General features: G+C 42.1%; 1 protein-coding gene and 2 non-coding genes across 3 annotated transcripts; all 3 read right to left on the bottom strand.

Annotated features, from left to right (window-relative positions):
* Nucleotides 1–14884: 14884 nt before the first annotated feature.
* LOC133523640 (ATP-dependent RNA helicase p62) lies at nt 14885–19310 on the bottom strand. The gene is made up of 6 exons (XM_061859318.1): nt 19234–19310; nt 18979–19069; nt 17387–18409; nt 16883–17121; nt 15958–16136; nt 14885–15524 (listed from the first exon to the last, which is right to left on the bottom strand). Coding segments are annotated over exons 2-6 (1635 nt in total). The 5' UTR covers nt 18981–19069; nt 19234–19310; the 3' UTR covers nt 14885–15332.
* LOC133523897 (small nucleolar RNA SNORA57) lies at nt 15602–15739 on the bottom strand. The gene has a single exon (XR_009800295.1). It is a non-coding gene; the product is annotated as a small nucleolar RNA SNORA57 (small nucleolar RNA).
* LOC133523898 (small nucleolar RNA SNORD61) lies at nt 17191–17266 on the bottom strand. The gene has a single exon (XR_009800296.1). It is a non-coding gene; the product is annotated as a small nucleolar RNA SNORD61 (small nucleolar RNA).
* Nucleotides 19311–19769: the final 459 nt, after the last annotated feature.

The following is a 19769-nucleotide window of genomic DNA, read 5'->3' as shown; positions in this document are numbered from 1 at the left end:
CGACGTTCGACGGCGCTATTTGGGCTATGTATTTGATTCAGATACTATTAGTTACTTAACTTTGTTTTCTCTCGCAAAATAATCTAGATATGTTCCTCTGAGATAATTTCAGAGATTATTATCTCCTCATAATGAAATTATAGGAGTTGTACCCAAATAATTGCGAAGAAATAGACAATTATTTAATTTAATATTTACACAAATACAATAGGATTCACCACGTTACCGAAATTTGCTGTTTCTTTGTCCGATCGAAATGGAGGAAGATCAAATCAAGGAGAGGAGAATTTCTATACTTTCAACTGAATGAACGCTTTAAAATAAAATAATTTTGGAAAACTTTAGCTTGATCACAGTGTTTCTCTTTGACTCTCGCTAGTCGCTTTTCAAGTTTTCAGTCCTCAACGTTACCACAGAAAATGGCTACAACAAAACAAACTAAAGCGAGATGTAGATTAGATACAAACGCGGAAACTATTTTTGTTACGTAAGTTACATTTTCTGATGTTGGTACACCTGTCAAACACTATAGGCTACTACAAAGTGAGAGATGAAGCTTTACAAACCATATATAAGCGAATGCTACACATTCGATATTCGCCGTGGATGGACGATATTTATCGACCATGTAGCAAAGTAAATTGTCATTCGTCACTTTGAAATTAATTATTCTAGGCACTTGATGCCCAAAAGGGACAGTAGCTTGGAAGGGGCGGGAAAGGGACGGTGTAGCATCAAAAGGGACGGAAAACCGTCCCTTTTAGGACGATCTGGCAACGTTGCATCTGACAGTGACAGATACATAGCCAATAAAACCGCTGTCCATGCGCCATAGTAGGATACGCGATCGAACGCCTTCTCCATGTCCAGAAGAACAGCGACCGTGTGCTCCCTCTTGTTGTAAGCTGCTGCAGCGAGGTGCAGCACGCGGGCAAGCTGGAGCGTCGTCGAGTGTTCCGGGCGGAAGCCGAACTGTTCGTCGCGTGGCTGAATGTGGGGCGTCAGGTGAGGCAGAAGCAGCTTCTCGAAAACTTTCGAGATAGTAGGCAGCAGCGTGATGGGTCGATAGCTCTCAGGACGAAGAATATTCTTCCCGGGCTTGGGAATCATGATGACGCGACCCTGCTTCCAGGGGCGCGGGAAGTGGCCGGTCCGCAGGACTCCGGTGAAGAGCCGCGCCAACGTCGCGATGGCTCGCGGGGGCAGGTGGCGCAGCGCCTCGTTCGGTATGCGGTCGGGGCCGGGTGCCTTCTTCAGTGGGGTGCGTCTTATCATCCTCTGGACGGTGTGAGGATGATGGGATCTTCGTCTGGAGCTATGGACGTGGCGAAGTAGTCCGCCAGGTGCTGCTTTACAGCTGCTTCGTGCTCGGTGTCGTCGGACGGATTCGGTCTGAACTGCGTCTCCAGGTGGTCAGCGAAAATCTCCGCTCGATCTTCTGCGCGGTAACGTGGGGTACCGTCACTGGCGAAAAGAGGGCGGATGGGTGCTGGTCTTCCTGTTACTCTGCGGCACAGACGATGGATGTCGTTCCAGTCCTCACCAGCTGACTCGATGTACTCGAGCCAAAAGTCCTCGGTGTAAGCCGCGAGGCTTTGCGAGATCTTCTCGGCGAGAGAGTTCAGCTGGGCCTTCATGGTGGGACATCGTGTGCGCTGGAATTGTCGACGCAGTCTCCTCTTCCTCTCGATGAGGGTCAGGATAAAAGCGGGGATGCTTTGCTTACGGCGCGACTGACTGGCGCCGGTCTCGGCGGAAGAATCTGTCAGGGCGGCAGTGGCGCATGAGGCGAACTCCTCAGCGAGTCGGTCGACTTCCTCCGCTGTAGTCACGGGGAAGGATGGAGTGTGGTCGCTCATGTAGGTCTCAAAACGATCCCAATCCTGTCGTCGGCGAGGCGAGGGCGGAACCGTCCGAGTCGGCGTCAAGTCCAGTGTTGCCATGACGGGCTGGTGGTCAGAAAGGAGATGGTCATCCAGGACGTCCTGCGCGGGCCAGGAAGTCAGGCCGCGTACTACCATAAGGACGATGACGTCCGGTATGTGGGCTGCCGTGTACGGGAAGTGCGTGGGGACCTCTGGTCCTAGCACCTCGTATCCTTGGGCTTCTGCATCGGCAAGGAGTCGCTGCCCATCTGGGCAGGTCTTCACGGAGTTCCATGCAGTGTGTTTACAGTTGAAGTCGCCGGCTACAATCGTGGGCAGTGGCGAATCCACCAGGTCGTGGACATCAGCCACTGCAAGGCGAGAGCTGGGTGGCTTGTAAAACGCAAACACACGCAGAGGGTGGCGGTCGACGCAGATTTCCACGCCTAGGGCGTATGACGATCGGAGAGTTGTCGGCAATGGCAGCGGCTGGTGGATGACCTGACGCTTCACAAGGACGGCCAGTACCCGATAGGCGCGTCCGAGTGAAGATGTTTCCTCCTTTCTGTAGGCGACGTAGCCTGGTGTTTTAGGGCGATCGCCCGCCTGAAGATGGGTTTCCGAGATCGGGGCTACGTCAATCTTCTTCTCGGCCAGAAGATGTCGCAGCAGGGTGACTTTGGCTGCAGAGAGCCCGTCGGCATTCCAGTGTAGGATCCTCAGTTGGCTAGCGAACGCTATAGAGGTCTGCCAGCCTTCTGAGGATAATCGGGACAGGACTCTGTCCCGACTGAATGGCAACGAGGAGCTCCTGCAGGATCTCCACGAGCATGGTGATGGCCTCGGCTCGGCCATCGCTGGGTCCCGCTCCTGGCTTCGCCTTCTTCCCCTGGATAGGGGCGGCCGTCGTGGGGAACGGGGCTGATGGGGGTCGCGGCTGCGCGCTGTTAGCGGGGTGCGCACCGTTGCAGTTGGTGCACGTCGCTGGCTCCTCGCGTGGGCGTGGGCATTCGTTTGCGGGGTGAGGCACGCCGCAACGAACGCAGGCAAGAGGGCGGTGGCAGTTCACCGACGAGTGCCGAAAACCCTGGCACCTGTGGCACTGCGCGGGGCCCTTTCGTCCTCGCCAGGCTTCGATCTTTACTCCTGGCATACCCAGGAGCTCGGTGAGGGCGTAGATCCCCAGCGTCGTGTCCGCGGTACGCTGCAGTTGGGCGTGGAATATGCATCCAGGCCGGCCGCTGCGCGCGCGGATTTGACGGACGAATTCCCTCAGGTCTTCTTCTATTTCTGCCGGGTCGGTGTTCGCCGGCAGGCCGCGGATGGCGATCTTGAGGCTGCGTTCTGCTGGGAGGCCGTAGCAGAACCAGTGTAGCCCCGTGGTCTGAAGGTACTGCTGGATCGCCCGGTACTCATCTTCGTCTCTCGGGGTGAAGATAATGCCCTTCCCCAGGGGGCGTGCGTTGACCTGGTGGCCCAGCAACTTCCGCAGCTCGCGGAAATGCATGGGCCAATCAGGCATCACCTCCACAATGAGGGGTGGGTATCGCTTCCCCTTCGCGGTAGGGGCGGCGGGGGGTGCTGGTCCGGCCGTTGATGAGGCGGGCGGAGTTGGTGACTTCGCCGGCGCTGGGTCCGTGTCCATGGGGGACAGGTCGAGCCGGGGAAGTGAGTGCGGCGGCGGCGTTGCGCCACCCTGCCGCTTCTGAGCAGGACTGGCTACGGCGAATGGCGGCATGAGGTTTGTCGGCGGCGGGAAGCGCGACGGCGACAGGACGCGCACGGGCCTGGGCACCTGGGGAGGGCCCAGGGGCGCGGGTGTGGGCACGCAGGGAGCGGGGGCAGTGGCGTTGGCACAGGCTTGGTCGCGGCCCCCCCGCGGATTGCCCACCTTGTCGTGGTGGAGGGGCTTAGTAGCCGTGGCTTGGTCACCCACGGTGAAGCGAAGAGGCAACCAGGGCCGGCCTGTTTGAGGTGCGGGCTGGCCCGAGGAGGACGCTCCAAGTGGGCTTGGTGAGCCCGCTTGTGACGCGCTGGAGGTGGACCGTCGAGGAAGAGGAGTGTCGGTATTGCGGTGAGCCGTTCTCCCTATCCTCGACGGCCGAGGTGGGATCGCAGGGGAAGAGGCGTGATGGTATCACGATGCGCCACTCTCCCTATCCCCTGCGACCTTGGCGGGGCCGTTCCGCAGTAGCGGCGTTGGTGGGGCTGCAGAGGAAGAGGAGTGTCGGTATTACGGTGTGCCGTTCTCCCTGTCCTCTGCAGCCGAGTTGTGGTTTGCGGCAGAACCATGGACCTCATCTGCCGCCGGGCGCTGGCAGTTTTCTGGCGCCCGTGGCCTCCTTGTGGCGGGCTCGGGGGGGTCCGCTACACTGCAGGACGGAGGCCGAGGAGGAAGGCGCGTCGAACCATCTGGCGCGCCTAGCGTGAAGGGCCTTCGGGCATTTGCGAGGGAGCCGCTCGCGGGCGGCTGCCGCCGGTGGGGTCGCGGATGAGTGCGCAAGCGTTCCCGTAACCCCACCAATAAGGCGGCGAGGTGACATATGGGGGGTTTTTAGTGGGTATACCATCGGCCTCATTAGCCTGGACGGGAGTCCCACATAACCACTCGGGTCGCCCCCCGCACCCGGGTGGTATGCGGAATGCATTTTCCCCCCTAGGAAAAAAAAAAAAAAAAAAAAAAAAAAAAAAAAAAAAAAAAAAGGCTTGGTCGCGGCGTTCCGGGGCGCGTATCGCGTACGCGCACCCCGGCCTCCTCTACAAGCTGTCCACGTCTACTACTCCGCGTCGAGTAGTCAAGACTGTGGCCACCTTCCTGGAAGACCGCCGCTTCCACGTGGCGGTAGAAGACGTCGTATCATCCGACCGCACCATCCTTGCCGGAGTGCCCCAAGGGAGCTGCCTCTCGCCCGTGTGTTATGGGCGCTACACCGATGACATCCCGGTCAGCGAGGGCGTTACGCTCGCGCTATATGCCGACGACGCTGCCTACATCACGTCATTCATCCGCCTATCACACGCAGCGCACAAAGCCCAGTGCGCCCTAGAGGCTCTCCCTCCATGGCTGAAAAAGTGGAGACTATCAGTCAACGTGTCGAAGACCCAGGCGATTGCTATATCCCGTAAGGTGCTGATGCCGCCGCGTCTCACACTCCTGGGGCAGGCCATCGAGTGATCCCCGATGGTGAAATACCTTGGGGTGACCATAGACCGCCACCTCACCATGGCCCCTCACGTCAAGAACGTGATCGCCCAGACGCGTGCCGCTCGCATCTTACTTGCCCCGGTTCTGAAGTCCCGGCTATCGCTACGCGTGAAGCTAGGCGTGTACAACACTTACGTCCGAACACGCCTAACATATGCAGCCCCCGCGTGGTACGCGCTAGTGGGAGAGTGCAACAGGAAGCGACTGGACGCTCAGCAGTCACTCTCCCTACGCACCATCGTCGAAGCCCCTCGCTATGTGAGGAACGACGTTATAGCTCGGGACCTGAGAGCAGAGCCGCTACGGGATTTCGTAGCTCGCCTGGCGGGTCGGATGTTCGAGCGCACGGACCAGTCGCGCTGGAGCCACCTCCGTGGCATAGCGCCGTACCACGCGCGAGCTCGCGCCTGCAACCCCTGCCACACCGGACTGACCACACCACAGACCGACACCACCCTGGCACCGGTTGACGATCGCTGGCTGGGCCTCCCCCAACGGGGTTCCACCTGGCTGGCTTGATCTCGCCGGTGTGAGAAGACCCGGACACGACCACTGGGGCCTCACCCGAGGCCCCAGCCATTTTCATGGCTGGCGGTTTGACACCGCTGCAGGGGGCCAACGCCCCGAACAGCATCCCCAATCCCCTGAGGGGGAATTGAGAAGACGTCCACTGCTGAGTAGGATAGTCCGTGGTGAGCTGATGGCCGTGTTGCCAATGCTCCAAATAAATTAAAAAAAAAAATAGTCCGTGGGTAGGATCACATAGATATGCTATACGCGTGCGCCCGTGAGACAGAACATACGTATTGCGCAAAATTAAAAACACGTTTTAACATTCCTGACAACATACCAAAAACAACCTACGTAATTTGGTCGGGTTATTTGTTGCCCACCATAAACCATACTAAAATTTACGGTAGGGAATAAAAAAAAATACTGTGACAAGGACAAACAACAATAGCGCTTTCTCTGCTACTCCTGCTGAAAGTTCCATAAGAGCATCTCGTTCGGTCATCTGCCGGCTCTACCATTTTATCTCTATACTTATTGTCTTATAAGTACCGGCGGTAGGCCTCCACTACCGCGAAAACAGAAATTCGCCAATTGCGGGGATCTTTCTCTTTTACTCTCTCTAAGACGTCATTAGAGTGACAGAGAAAAATGCCCGCAATTGACGAACTTCGATTTTCGCGGTAGGCCCCCTGTATGCCATGGGCAGTTCGATATTCACTGCAAAACCCTAGAGAATAACCGAATAGTACGAATTTGTACATTAATCAAAAAGTGTATTGATTATGTAGCTAACCCATTCAGTGCCCGTGACTCAGCGTATGGGTCATGTTCAAACAGTCGCGCAGGGCCCGTGACTCACATGTGAGTCGTGAATAAATTCTGATTTAAACATAAACAAAACGTAATATGACGAAATAATATAAGTATAATTTGAGCTAACAACCATCTTTATAAGGCATGTTGAAAAACATACTTGTAAACATGTTTTTTTTTAGTGATACAGGGTCTAGAATATTCAAGTTTGGTTTACTGGAAGTGTAATATAGTAAATATTCTGAAATTCGAGATACATACGTGTCCCAAGCAAATGGATAAATCTACATTTCAAAAATATCAAAAATATATTTATGCCTGAAGTTATTGACATGACTCAAGGTATGGGTCACCGTGGCCTGGCGCTAATTGTAAAAACTACACTTATCTTCATAGCACGCAAAAATAAACTTTATAACTTGGTTTTAAAGCTTATTTCATGACGAAACTCGTTTCCAATTGCACCTTTTTACAATGGATTACTGTTTGGATGGTAGCAAGCAACATTTCTAAGGACCAAACTTATTATCATGCCATTTTTTTTTTGTTTCATTATAAAAACAGGGCGGCTTAAACAGTCACCAACTAAATGGTATATTGTATTATCGCAATAGTGTGTGAGAAATATTTAAAAGAAAAGATTTTTTCTAAACATTTTCGTGGTAATAAGTACTATAATACATTTTAAGTGCTCTATTGTTTATATTATAATGACGTTTACCAAAACAAAGTTCATGACCGGCCACATGTAAGATTATCGGAGACACTTGGACAATAAACAATGGATGCACCTGGGCGGCGGCGGATTTAGCGGCGGTATTATCTTTAACGTGGTATTTTTGACATAAACTCAAGAAATGATTCACCCCATCCCCTCTATTAGGATGTATTTTAGAGTAACATGAGAAATTATATTTAGTCACGATTTATTCGTTGGCGACTTTATGCTCCTCTCTGTGCTCTTCAGTGATTTCGTATTTTGTGATTTTTGTGACCTTGGCTATGGATACCCGGAATTTGAACCCTCCTAACCTCCTGACAAATTGTGCTATGAACTGGACTCCGAACCTGCTTCACCCGAACGACCAGGCTTCGAATACTGGAACCCTGAACTCGCCTCTGTTGAATGATATGCATCCTGATTTAACAGCAATGATGCAAGAAATAAACAACAATGAAATGGGTGTGGATGTGATTGAACCTGCCGGTTACATTTTTTTCGGATTACAATCCAAACTCAATTAGATAAACAGGTTTCTTTATTTTTCATTCTTGCGATTATTGATTAATTAAAATGTATTTATTCGTAGTATTTATAATCACGAGAGATAAACGAAAAGAAAAAATATAACAATATCGATCATTTAATAATCAAGCTAAGTCACTTTTCAACTGCCGTAAATCGAAGTAAAGCGAATTTACCTAGTCTTCTTGATTACCATGCCAATCTTGAAGGAGAGGTAGTGTAACTTAGTATTTAAGTTTGTAAATATTATGTTTTGTATTTGATTGTATTCTATGCCTTTAAATCGTTTATAATAAATGTTGCAATTTCAAAAAACCTGTTTCATTTCATGTTCTGAAAGCAACCTGGTTTATGGTTAAAAAGTAAAGGCTGACTAGAAATATACATAATCACGCGCTAAGATGCAGAATTTTATTAGAACTTTTTTTTTCATAATTTTCTGAACCCTATATTTATATGAAAATAATAGCGCCCTCTTGACAATGATCATCTATTTCTGATCAGGCTTTAAAATGTTCATTCTTAGTTTCTTACAAATATCAACAAATTAGTAAATATATATATATATATTTTAATATGAACAGTAAACAGTTGGTTAATAAAAATGTTGCATAATATTGTCCAACGGACCGGATTCATAAGCGGCAATTTCTTTGACGTTCGCGCCAGGCCCCGAGACCCATAAGCTGAGTCACACATTTTAGCTGAAAACGGTTTGTATGGTGGCCCGGCGTGTTGTGTACGCTTCATGGTTCGTGGCCATGAATGGGTTAAGGTAATTTTGCACTTAAGTACAAGGATTAAGGACCCTTTTTAACTAAACTTTGACAACAATTTTAATATAGAAATACTTAAAAAACAGAACTGAACAGGGAAAATCTAATTAGTAACGCCACACAAAAAAGCGGCCAAGTGCGAGTCGGACTCGCACATGAAGGGTTCCGTACAATTTAAGACGTATTAAAAAAAATCTTCTTATTAGATCTTGTTCAACATTTTCCCACTTTGGACACACATTTTACCACTTTGGAAGTGTCTCTCGCGCAAACTATTCAGTTTAGAAAAAAATGATATTAGGAACCTAAATATCATTTTTGAAGACCTATTCATAGATACCCCACACGTATATGTTTAATGAAAAATTTTTTTTTTAAATTTTATGACGTATTAAAAAAAAAACTACTTACTAGATGTCGTTCAAACCAATTTTCGGTGGAAGTTTGCATGGTAATGTATATTATATATTTTTTTTAGATTTTTCATTCTGTTATTTTAGAAGTTACAGGGGGGGGGGGACACACTTTTTTTCACTTTGGAAGGTTCTCTCGCGCAAACTATTCAGTTTAGAAAAAAATGATATTAGAAACCTTAATATCATTTTTTAAGACCTATCCATAGATACCCCACACGTATGGGTATGATGAAATAATTTTTTTTTTTTTAATTTCATGACGTATTAAAAAAAAACTACTTACTAGATCTCGTTCAAACCAATTTTCGGTGGAAGTTTACATGGCAATGTATATCATATATTTTTTTTAGATTTTTCATTCTGTTATTTTAGAAGTTACAGGGGGGGGGACACACTTTTTTTCACTTTGGAAGGTTCTCTCGCGCAAACTATTTAGTTTAGAAAAAAATGATATTAGAATTCTTAATATCATTTTTGAAGACCTATCCATAGATACCCCACACGTATGGGTATGATGAAAAAAAAAAATTTTTTTTTTAATTTCATGACGTATTAAAAAAAAACTACTTACTAGATCTCGTTCAAACCAATTTTCGGTGGAAGTTTACATGGCAATGTATATCATATATTTTTTTTAGATTTTTCATTCTGTTATTTTAGAAGTTACGGGGGGGGGGACACACATTTTACCACTTTGGAAGTGTCTCTCGCGCAAACTATTCATTTTAGAAAAAAATGATATTAGAAACCTCAATATCATTTTTGAAGACCTATCCATAGATACCCCACACGTATGGGTTTGATGAAAAAAGATTTTTTGAGTTTCAGTTCTAAGTATGGGGAACCCCCAAAATTTTTTTTTTTTTTTGCTATTTTTGTGTGAAAATCTTAATGCGGTTCGTAGAATACATCCACTTACTAAGTTTGAACAGTACAGCTCTTATAGTTTCGGAAAAAAGTGGCTGTGACAGAATCGGACAGACAGACGGACATGACGAATCTATAAGGGTTCCGTTTTTTGCCATTTGGCTACGGAACCCTAAAAAGGAAACGTCTAAAAATAAGACTGAGACAAATTTGCCTATTAATTATTACCATGAAAAAGGAAGAATATTGGTTTTTGGTGGAGAACAATGCAGGGGGTTGGCATCGTCGTTTCTGAGTTCACGCCATACATTGCCCTACGTCTCAAAAACGTACGAAATTACATCTCTTATCAAACCAGGTGCTACGACGGAACAAATTTTAGAATCAATCTCACTCCATAAGTTTTCAGAAGAAGACAAAATCGTGGTATCTTTAGGTGAGCATGATGATAACCCTATGTCTACTATAGTAAGCTTAGACTCGTTTTTGAAGTCTATGAAGAAAAAATCTGTCTTTATAATTGGTATCAGGAGATGTCAACATATGAGTACGAAGTTCTGGAATTATATGCTTAGCCTGAGTTGTATTAAAAATAACATCACTTTTATTGACGCTTTGAATGGGAAATATATCAACAAAAGTATTTTCCGAAAGGAAATTAGTAGAAAGCTAAGCCACATTATAGATCAAACGGATTATAAAAACGCTTATTACAATTTTGGCAAAGACACACCTACAAAGACTCAGAAAAATTCTACTTCAATTCAAAGTACGTTTGAGGAGAATCTACAAATCGAGGCAACAGGGGAAGGAAGTATCAAGATTATATCACAGGATCCGCAAATTATACAAAGTAGCCCGCTTTTTCGTTCGAACTCACAAGAAAACACAAAAGACTAAAATTAATTCAACACCTACCAAAACGATTGCCGGTACCCTAACCGCGGAAAAATCGGTGAATATTAAAGTAGCTCACCAAAATATACAGGGTCTTTCCAGTAAAGAAATTGAAATGGGCTTATTTCTGGAAAGTCATCAGATTAATGTTATGTGTATCACTGAACACTGGTTAAAGGGGAACCAATTGAAATTTAATTATACCAACTTTGATATTGTCAGTAATTTTTCTAGAACCAAGGCTATTCGTGGAGGATCCCTTATATTAGTTAACAATAATCTAAAATGTAAAGAAAGGAAAGACATTGTAAAATTATCAATAGAACAAGTGATGGAAGTGGCTTGTGTTGAACTGGAAAACCTTATAATAATATGCATATATAGACCGCCAGCTGCAAATTACTGTATGTTTGAGGAAGCACTGGATAATATGTTAAACATTGCAACAAAAGAACAAAATCGCCTCATTGTCTGTGGAGATTTTAATATCAATTTACTTGAGGCCTCAATGCAAACTACTAGATTTTTGAATCTCTTTAAGTCTTATAACTTAAAAAACTTATTTTTTGAACCAACTAGGATTGGGGAAACCAGTGCTACCTGCTTGGATAACATTTTTTGTAACTGTTCTAGTTTAGATAAGAGTATCTTTAACTGCTTCAATTCAGATCATTTCGGTCAAGCCGCCACGTTCCAAGGTGCTGCTAAAAATAGACCACAAAACATAACATATAGACCAATGACTGGACATCGAATAAATAGATTTCAAGTTGAAACACAATATCATTTATCTGTGACATGTTTTTATTCTAATGATCCTAATTATTCCTATAATACATTATTCAACATAATTAATACACAGTTTAATTCTATATTCAAACCGAAAACAATTTCCAAGAATAAAGTGAGTCAGAAATTTGGTGTTTGGGCGACGCCGGGTATTTACAAGAGCAGGGACCGTCTTTATGAACTATATGGTAAAAGAATACAACAGATCTACGGAATTTGTAGAATATGTCAAGAATTATTCGAAAATATTTAAGAATGTTTGTATTGCCGCCAAATCTCTTAATATTAGTGCAAAGGTGAAGGCATCCGAGAATAAAATAAAAACTGTTTGGAAAATTATAAAACAGGATAGTGCTAGTGAAAAACCTCGAGATTGTCGATTTCAGTTACAGTGTAAAAACACGTTAATTAACTCTGACATGGAAGTGGCTGCAGCATTCCAAGATTATTTTTCGAATGTGGCTCGTGATACTACTAGAGAGATCAGATCATCTGCAATGCAGGCTGTACATTTGCTCCATGCCTCTTTGGAGAAATCTGACAGTACTTTTGAATTCAGCTATGTGACCCCACGAACTATATATAAAACATTTAAATCACTAAGCAATAAAAATACAGAAGATCTATGGGGCATGTCAGTGAAATCCATAGGCCATATTATTGAAATAATCACACCTTATTTATGTATTATTTTCAACTCTTGTATTGACAAGGGCGTATTTCCTAATCTAATGAAATACAGTAAAGTTATACCTTTATTTAAGTCTGGAGAAAAAAGTAACCTACAAAATTTTCGTCCAATATCTATTCTACCCGTGCTTAGTAAAATTTTCGAAAAAATCATGCTGAATCAATTACAAGAACATTTCACTAGAAACAAACTTCTTCATAATCGTCAATTTGGATTTACAAAAGGGCGATCAACCACTGATGCTGCGTCTGTGCTCATTAAGCATATTTATAACATATGGGAAGAATCTAGTGATGCGGTAGGAATTTTTTGTGATTTGTCAAAAGCCTTTGACTGTGTTGAGCACTTGACTTTAAAACTAAAACTTAAACATTACGGGTTATCTGACGCCGCTATCAACCTAATTTCAAGCTATCTCAGCGAGAGAACACAAACGGTTGTGATTAATGAAACCCCGTCGAAATCCGCTGCTGTTAAACTAGGAGTGCCACAGGGGTCCATTTTAGGCCCGTTTTTATTTTTAGTTTATATAAATGACCTTCCATATATCGTAAAAGATCATTGTGAAATTGTGTTATTCGCAGATGACACATCTTTAATTTTTAAAGTTAGTCGAAACACTGAAGACTATACAGACATAAATAGTACCATGAATATAGTCTCAAATTGGTTTACAATTAATAATCTGCTGTTAAATTCCAAAAAAACTAAATGGATTAGATTCACATTACCTAATGTAAAAGTTACTAGTGGCAGTATATTTATAAATAATGCATGTCTGGACATGGTGGATAAGACTCTCTTCTTAGGTTTGACCATAGATAAAGATTTGCAATGGAGTCCCCATATATCTTCTCTAGCAAACCGATTGAGTTCAGCAGCATACGCAGTCAGAAGGATTAGGCAATTAACTAACGTAGAAACAGCCCGAATGGTGTATTTTAGCTACTTTCACAGCCTAATGTCATACGCAATTCTAGTCTGGGGTAAAGCTGCCGATATACAAACAATTTTTGTATTGCAAAAAAGAGCAGTGCGGAATATATATAAGTTAGGGTCACATGTTTCATTAAGAGAACGTTTCAGAGAAATAAATATACTAACAATGGCATCACAATACATATACGACTGCATATTATATGCTCTAAAAAATTTAGAAACCTTTCATAAAATGCAAAGTGCTAGAAATAATCACAAAATAGCAATAACTAGATCTCGTATTAAGAGAGTAGGGAAATCTTTTCTAGGACAGTGTATACAGTTCTACAATAAGTTGCCAAGGGAAGCACTGGATTTACCATTTCCTAGACTTAAAAAATATGTTAAATCTGGTCTACAGCATAAGGCATATTACACAGTCGGAGAGTATATTAATGACAAAAATGCATGGCCTCCTATAAATAAATGAATGAATTATGAAATGTATATTGGTAGTAAATTATAATTGTTGAATTTTCTATTTTGTAATCTGTTATTTATTTTTAATTAATTAATTTATAATGTGCTTTTGACGATTCAAAAGAGATTGTAAAATCCTACTTGAATAAATGTCTTTTTTACTTTACTTTTTTTACTTTACTTTACTTAACGTGTACGAGTAAAACTATGCTAGAATGACACGTCTATTCTTACATTTTATTATTACGCAGAAAAGAAAAAATATATAATTTTGAAGTATTTTACAAAAATGTTCATATCTCCGTAAGTAGAAATGAGCATAAGGATCCTTTTCTCATGGAAAGGCAGAATGAATTGGTTATTTAGTTGTACCAAGACGATAGAAAAACATGTAATAGTTTAACTTAAATATTGCTTTGTAAAACTTATGTACATATTTTAATTGACCGAAGCGTTAGCGAAGGTCTATGTTTTGACTCCGGCAATTTCCATAGTTACCACCAAAATTTGGTTAGCGTTCAATACTAATAAAAACAGTATAAATATAGTGCTTTAATCAATAATAAATTAAAAGTATAAATAATTATAAGTTAATTAATTCGTTTAATTATAAGTCGATAACTATTTCAGTAAACTGCCTCAAGTGATAAATAAAAAAACCGGCCAAGAGCATGTCGGGCCATGCTCAGAGTAGGGTTCCGTAGTTACTCTTCCGTCACAATAAGCTAAACTGGAGCTTAAACTATGGTACATTGTGAACCAAGGGATGAACTGTGGGTATACGTCTTTTTACTATGAAGGGGAAACTTAACGCTAAGGTACAAATTATTTTTATTATGCCAAGATTTAGTACCTTTAATGTTTAATCTGTCAAGTTCAAGTAACTCAGAAAATCATGTCTTAAAAATGATATTTCTTAGGAAGATTTCTTTGAATTGGCGCCTAGCCTTTTTTAAGACATGATTTACTTGAGTTATTTGAACTTAACAGATTAAACATTAAAGATACTAAATCCTGGCGTAATAAAAATAATTGTACCTTAGCGTTTTTTCTTAAAATGAAATCGATAACTTGAAAAATTATAACCCCTGCAAAATTGTAATAGCAAGCAAAATATAAAATGAGTAAAACTTGGAAACCACAATATATTATAGAATTTATCAATAACCACGGGAACATAGCGTAATAAAGTACACCCGCCATTCTGTCAGGACGGCGGGTGTACTGTTTTTTGGTGATAACTTTAAGTACCGTTAGGTACCATTTTCTTTAAAGGAGGTACTAAATAGTACATATTAGGTACAAAAATATGGTATGGTTTTCATTTAATTTTATTTAGGTACACCCGCCATTCTGACTCACGCCTATTGATACTCGTATGGGTTTTATATGTACAAGTGAAACAGGGTTTAAAATGAACGTCTTCATTCTTATCTCACATTTATTGACATTTAACATGGAACAGTATTGGAATGAAAATTTCTAATTATGAAGTTGAGGAGCTGTTCAAAGTTGTACAGTCAATAACTTAAGTCTAATAACAGCTCCCAGAAGTGACAATCAAGTTTCACGGACACGGACAATTCGGTAATCAGAAATTGTTTTAGTAACAAAATCTTTTAGCTAATCCTCACCAGAATCACAGCTTAAATTATCACAGTGCAAAAATAAAAATAATACAATTAAGTTAGGTTCAGATAGTCAAGGTACATAATGTAAACCCACAAAATAAATAAACTCACTGATGCTATATACCAAACAATCAGAAATCCTACTTGCAATAAACATTACGCTTTCACACAAATAATTCCTATGAGGATTTGCTACTTATAAGCTATCTTAGATTTAGATTAAAATTAATACTCATTAAACCGTCTGTGGCCACCGCCACCACCTCCTTGTCCGTTCCTGCCGAAGTTTGTACCGCGCTTGAATGAGCCACCGCCGCCGCCACCGCCGCGGCCACCACCGTACCGGCTCCTGTTGTTCCATCCTCCGCCACCTCCTCCACAGCGGTCGGCCATAGATTGCAATTGAGGACTGATCGTCTGTGAGGAAAAACATATATTTTTTTTAACATCATGTGAACCTGCAATTACGCTAGTATGATTTTTATGAAAATGGAAAATGTCACAGCATCTGAGGATGGGATCCAGACTGTTGGTTGTGTGGACACCGAAGGCATGTAGCTGTCGTTTTATGTACCTCATACTTGCATTCATGTCACGCCAATAAGAGACGTACCCATGCCAAAGGTATGAGGAAAATTTGCTGCAAAAAAGGTTATTCCCACTAGTTAAAAGATGGGATTTTTTTTTTTTAAATCAAGTTGGTGGTTTTCCGGTAGTTATCACTGGTAAAAGGTGGGAAAAAAAATCCACTTCAAATCAAATTACCACTGGTTACAACTTGGGGGTAACTAGTGGGAATAACCCCAAAAAAAGCACTTTGTAGAAAAATATTACAACTAGAAGTAATTACCTGATTGGCTTCCTGTAGTACAGAAACGAGATCCTTGGCTTGGCGCGAGTTGGAAGGAGTGAAAAAGGCATATGATGTGCCTTTCGTCTTTGAACGTCCAGTTCTGCCTATCCGATGAATGTAGTCCTCCGAAGAGTTAGGGTAATCAAAGTTGATTACATATTTAATTCCATCAACATCTAAAAAACAAATGTGTTAGACATCTTGAAATGATGTTATCAGTAAATCATTTCAGTAGAGTCATTCAGGTATATCTGACAAACTTAATAACAAAAGCTTTTATGACAACCTTGTACATTTTAAGTAGGTAACTCATGGCTGTATTACTTACATGAATGAGTTACACAACAGCTATGTACAAAAATCCAGTAAACAGTTGCCTCTCACTCGGAACCCAGGAGTCTTGATAGGGCGTTCAATTTAAGACTTTCATGATGTGTTCACATAGCCCAAAACTCCACTCCGGCCGAAACAGAAAACCCTTGACCATTTGCAGATCATCTCAACTGGGGTCAAGTTTTTCAACAATGCACCATTATTTTTCGATCTTTGAATTAAAATACCACATAGTGCATCACCAGGTTTTCATCAACTCTCAAGTGCATCCGCAATAATCACGGACATACCATCAAGCTTCCGGCCTTGGGTCCAATCACAGTGAAAGGCACTACTGAGGCACCATAATAATGACGAGTTATTGCATTCTCATTGGAAATACCACTGCATCTGTCTTATCTACAAATCCAGTGCAGTAACATGCCATCTAATTTCAGGCAGTATTCAGATAGAACACAATAACATGCCGCCAGTGCCTCTGAAAGTATAAAACAAACAAAGGTTGAATTAAATTGTCATTAACAAAACTAGCTTTTGCATCAAATTTTAAGGTTTCAATAACAGGAAATAAATTGGAGTAAATTCTTACCAAGTCCTCTGGCAGCAACATCAGTTGCTACTAAAATACTGGCACGGCCTTGCTTGAATTGGTATAAAACATCATCTCTCTCTTGCTGTGTTTTATCTCCATGCATGCACACAGCTGGCCAGCCGTAGCGCCTAATATTTCTAGTGATATTCTCAACTTTCCTCTTGGTCTCAACAAATATAATGGTCTTTGCACCAGGGTCCTGACTTTGTCCAATTTCTTGTAAAAGTACATTCAATCTAAAAAAAAATATATAAGACATTTCAAATTGCATCTAAGAGAATTGTAGCAAAGAATTACAGACATTAATATTCAGATCTTCTTAGAGGATAGTTTGTTTTTCTAATCAGTACTGGTGGTCATGTCAAAAACATTCATCACTAAAGATTAATGACATTATTGATATGTGCATTACAAACCTGAATTAGCTATAATTCAGGCTCATAAGATTTACAATTAAGGGGGTAAGAATTATAATAAGTGTGGAATAAAAAGATAACTCACTTATTTTCCTTTTCATGTTCCTGGCATATATCAATGATCTGTAGAATGTTATGATTAGCAGAGAGCTGGAGTGAACCAATGTTGATTTGAACATAGTCTCCGAGATAGTCCTCGGCCAACTTTTTCACTTCTTTAGGCCATGTGGCAGACCACATAAGGGTCTGTCTGTCTGGGCGAATTTGTTCAATGATCTTTCTAATCTGAGGTTCAAAACCCATGTCTAACATCCGGTCAGCTTCATCCAAGACCAGGTAAGTGCATCTTTGAAGGTTGGTGGTTCCCTTTTCCAAGAAATCAATTAGTCTGCCAGGTGTGGCAATAACAATCTCCACACCACGCTCCAAGTCGCGAGCTTGCTCCCTCTTAGGAGCACCACCAAACACGCAAGTGTTACGCACATACGAAGCATTTCCAAAATCATTGGCTACTTGTTGAATCTGCTGAGCCAACTCTCTTGTTGGAGCGAGAACCAGAGCAATGGGTCCGTCACCACGTCTGAGGGGCTGTTGGTTGTTGATGTGCACAATAGCAGGCAGAATGTAAGCCAGGGTCTTTCCAGATCCAGTTTGGGCAATACCAACCAGGTTGTTTCCAGACATAGCAATCGGCCAGCCTTGAGCTTGGATAGGTGTAGGTTCTTTGTAGCCCATACCACTGATTCCCTTCATTACATAGTCTGGGAAATTGCCCTCCTCAAAACGTTGGATAGGGTTGGGGACATCAAGTCCACTCACAGTTATTTCATGCTGACCCCTATATTCTTCTACTTCATATGGGGACCGGCTTAGGACTGACGGGTGTGGGTTGTAGAAGTTCTTGTTGAAAGGCTGCAACGTCATGGTGTCCCAGTTAGGGCGACGCATATTCTGGCCTCCAGTGAAGTCCTTCTTGCCGCCGCCTCCGAAACCACCACCGCCGCCGAAGCGGCTGCCACCTCCACCGCCGCCTCCAAATTTGCTTCCACCGCCAGACCCATATTTAGAACCGCCGTTTCCACCACGGCTATTGCTCCAATTGCCGGACCTTGAAAGATAATTTAACCTTATTTAAAGTCAAGAAAATCGATAAGAGCTATCAGTAATATTAAAAGTAACACGTGAACTTATACAAGTTGGTGTATAAAACGTGACCACGACACGTGTATGGTGTGTGAGTATGACGTGTCTACTAAGAAATTCTAACTTACTAGTTTTAAGTACGAAGGACAAAATAAAAAAGTGCGAGTAATTAATTGGTTCATTACAATACATATAACTACAATACGAATAGTTAATAATGGATAATGATAATTCTGTGCACACCACGCAAGCGTAAAATTAACGATTGGCTGGCTAGACAAAATGGAGGGCGAAGCAACTTATTAAACGTAGATAAAATTTGTTTGGACAATGAAGTTCAGTCTTACTTTTGTGTGAAAGGATAATTGTAATGTTTCTAAAAAAGATTATTGATACATAAATCAAATTCGAACTAAACTAATATTTTTTGCCAATATTGATCGATACTTGGGCATACGTCAAAACTGACAAACTTCAAAAGAACCAAAAATAACACTACTAAAGAAAAAAGGAACACATTTAAATAATACTTACATCGTTAATGATGGTTTTGAATTTAAGATGATCTGAATAAATATAGATGTGTTTTACAATCCAATCTTAGCAGGGCGGGTGTAGAGACAACCTGAGGAGACGCCATTATCGTTAGAACTTATTTCGAAACACATATAACAATCACTCTGATAATTTTCACTTTTTTTTTAAATAAAAGGAGTAAAGTCAAATTAAAACAACAGAAATAGCACTCATTAAATAAAATATCAATTAATAGCAACAGACACGTCTTACCTCAACCACTGCTTTTCAGAAAGAGAATGTTCGGATTGTTCGGTTCGGTAGAGTTCAGCATCGCTAGTCAGTTCACTTGTTCATTCAATATCAATATTGAGAGCAGTGTTGCCAGATAAGGATTATCAAAATCTTTAGGGTGAGACTAAAACATCTGTTTAATCTGTAGATTCCTGTTTAAAAAATCCGTAGTACTATCGATTTTTTTAAATGCTTTATTTGGCTATACCAAACTTAAAAATTTTAAAAGTTGTTATCATACCAAACTTAAAATTGTTAAATGTTGCTAAATATACTCCGGCAAGCCGGACCTGTCAGTATAAAAAGGCGGAAAGTTTGATAAAATCGGCCAAGTGCATGTCTGACCATGCATAATGAGGGATTCCGAAGCTATAGATCAATATAGCTCAGTATACATTACATAGTTAGTACGCTATTGGTACCGGGTTTGAATTCTGGTGTGATGTAATGAGCACGGAATTTTTTTCCAGAGTGAATGATGTTTTTTATGTATGTATATATTTAGTACCATATAA

The sequence above is a fragment of the Cydia pomonella genome, chromosome 12, assembly GCF_033807575.1.
Source record: "Cydia pomonella isolate Wapato2018A chromosome 12, ilCydPomo1, whole genome shotgun sequence".
Taxonomy (NCBI): domain Eukaryota; kingdom Metazoa; phylum Arthropoda; class Insecta; order Lepidoptera; family Tortricidae; genus Cydia; species Cydia pomonella.
This window is presented reverse-complemented; position numbering and strand designations above follow the sequence as displayed.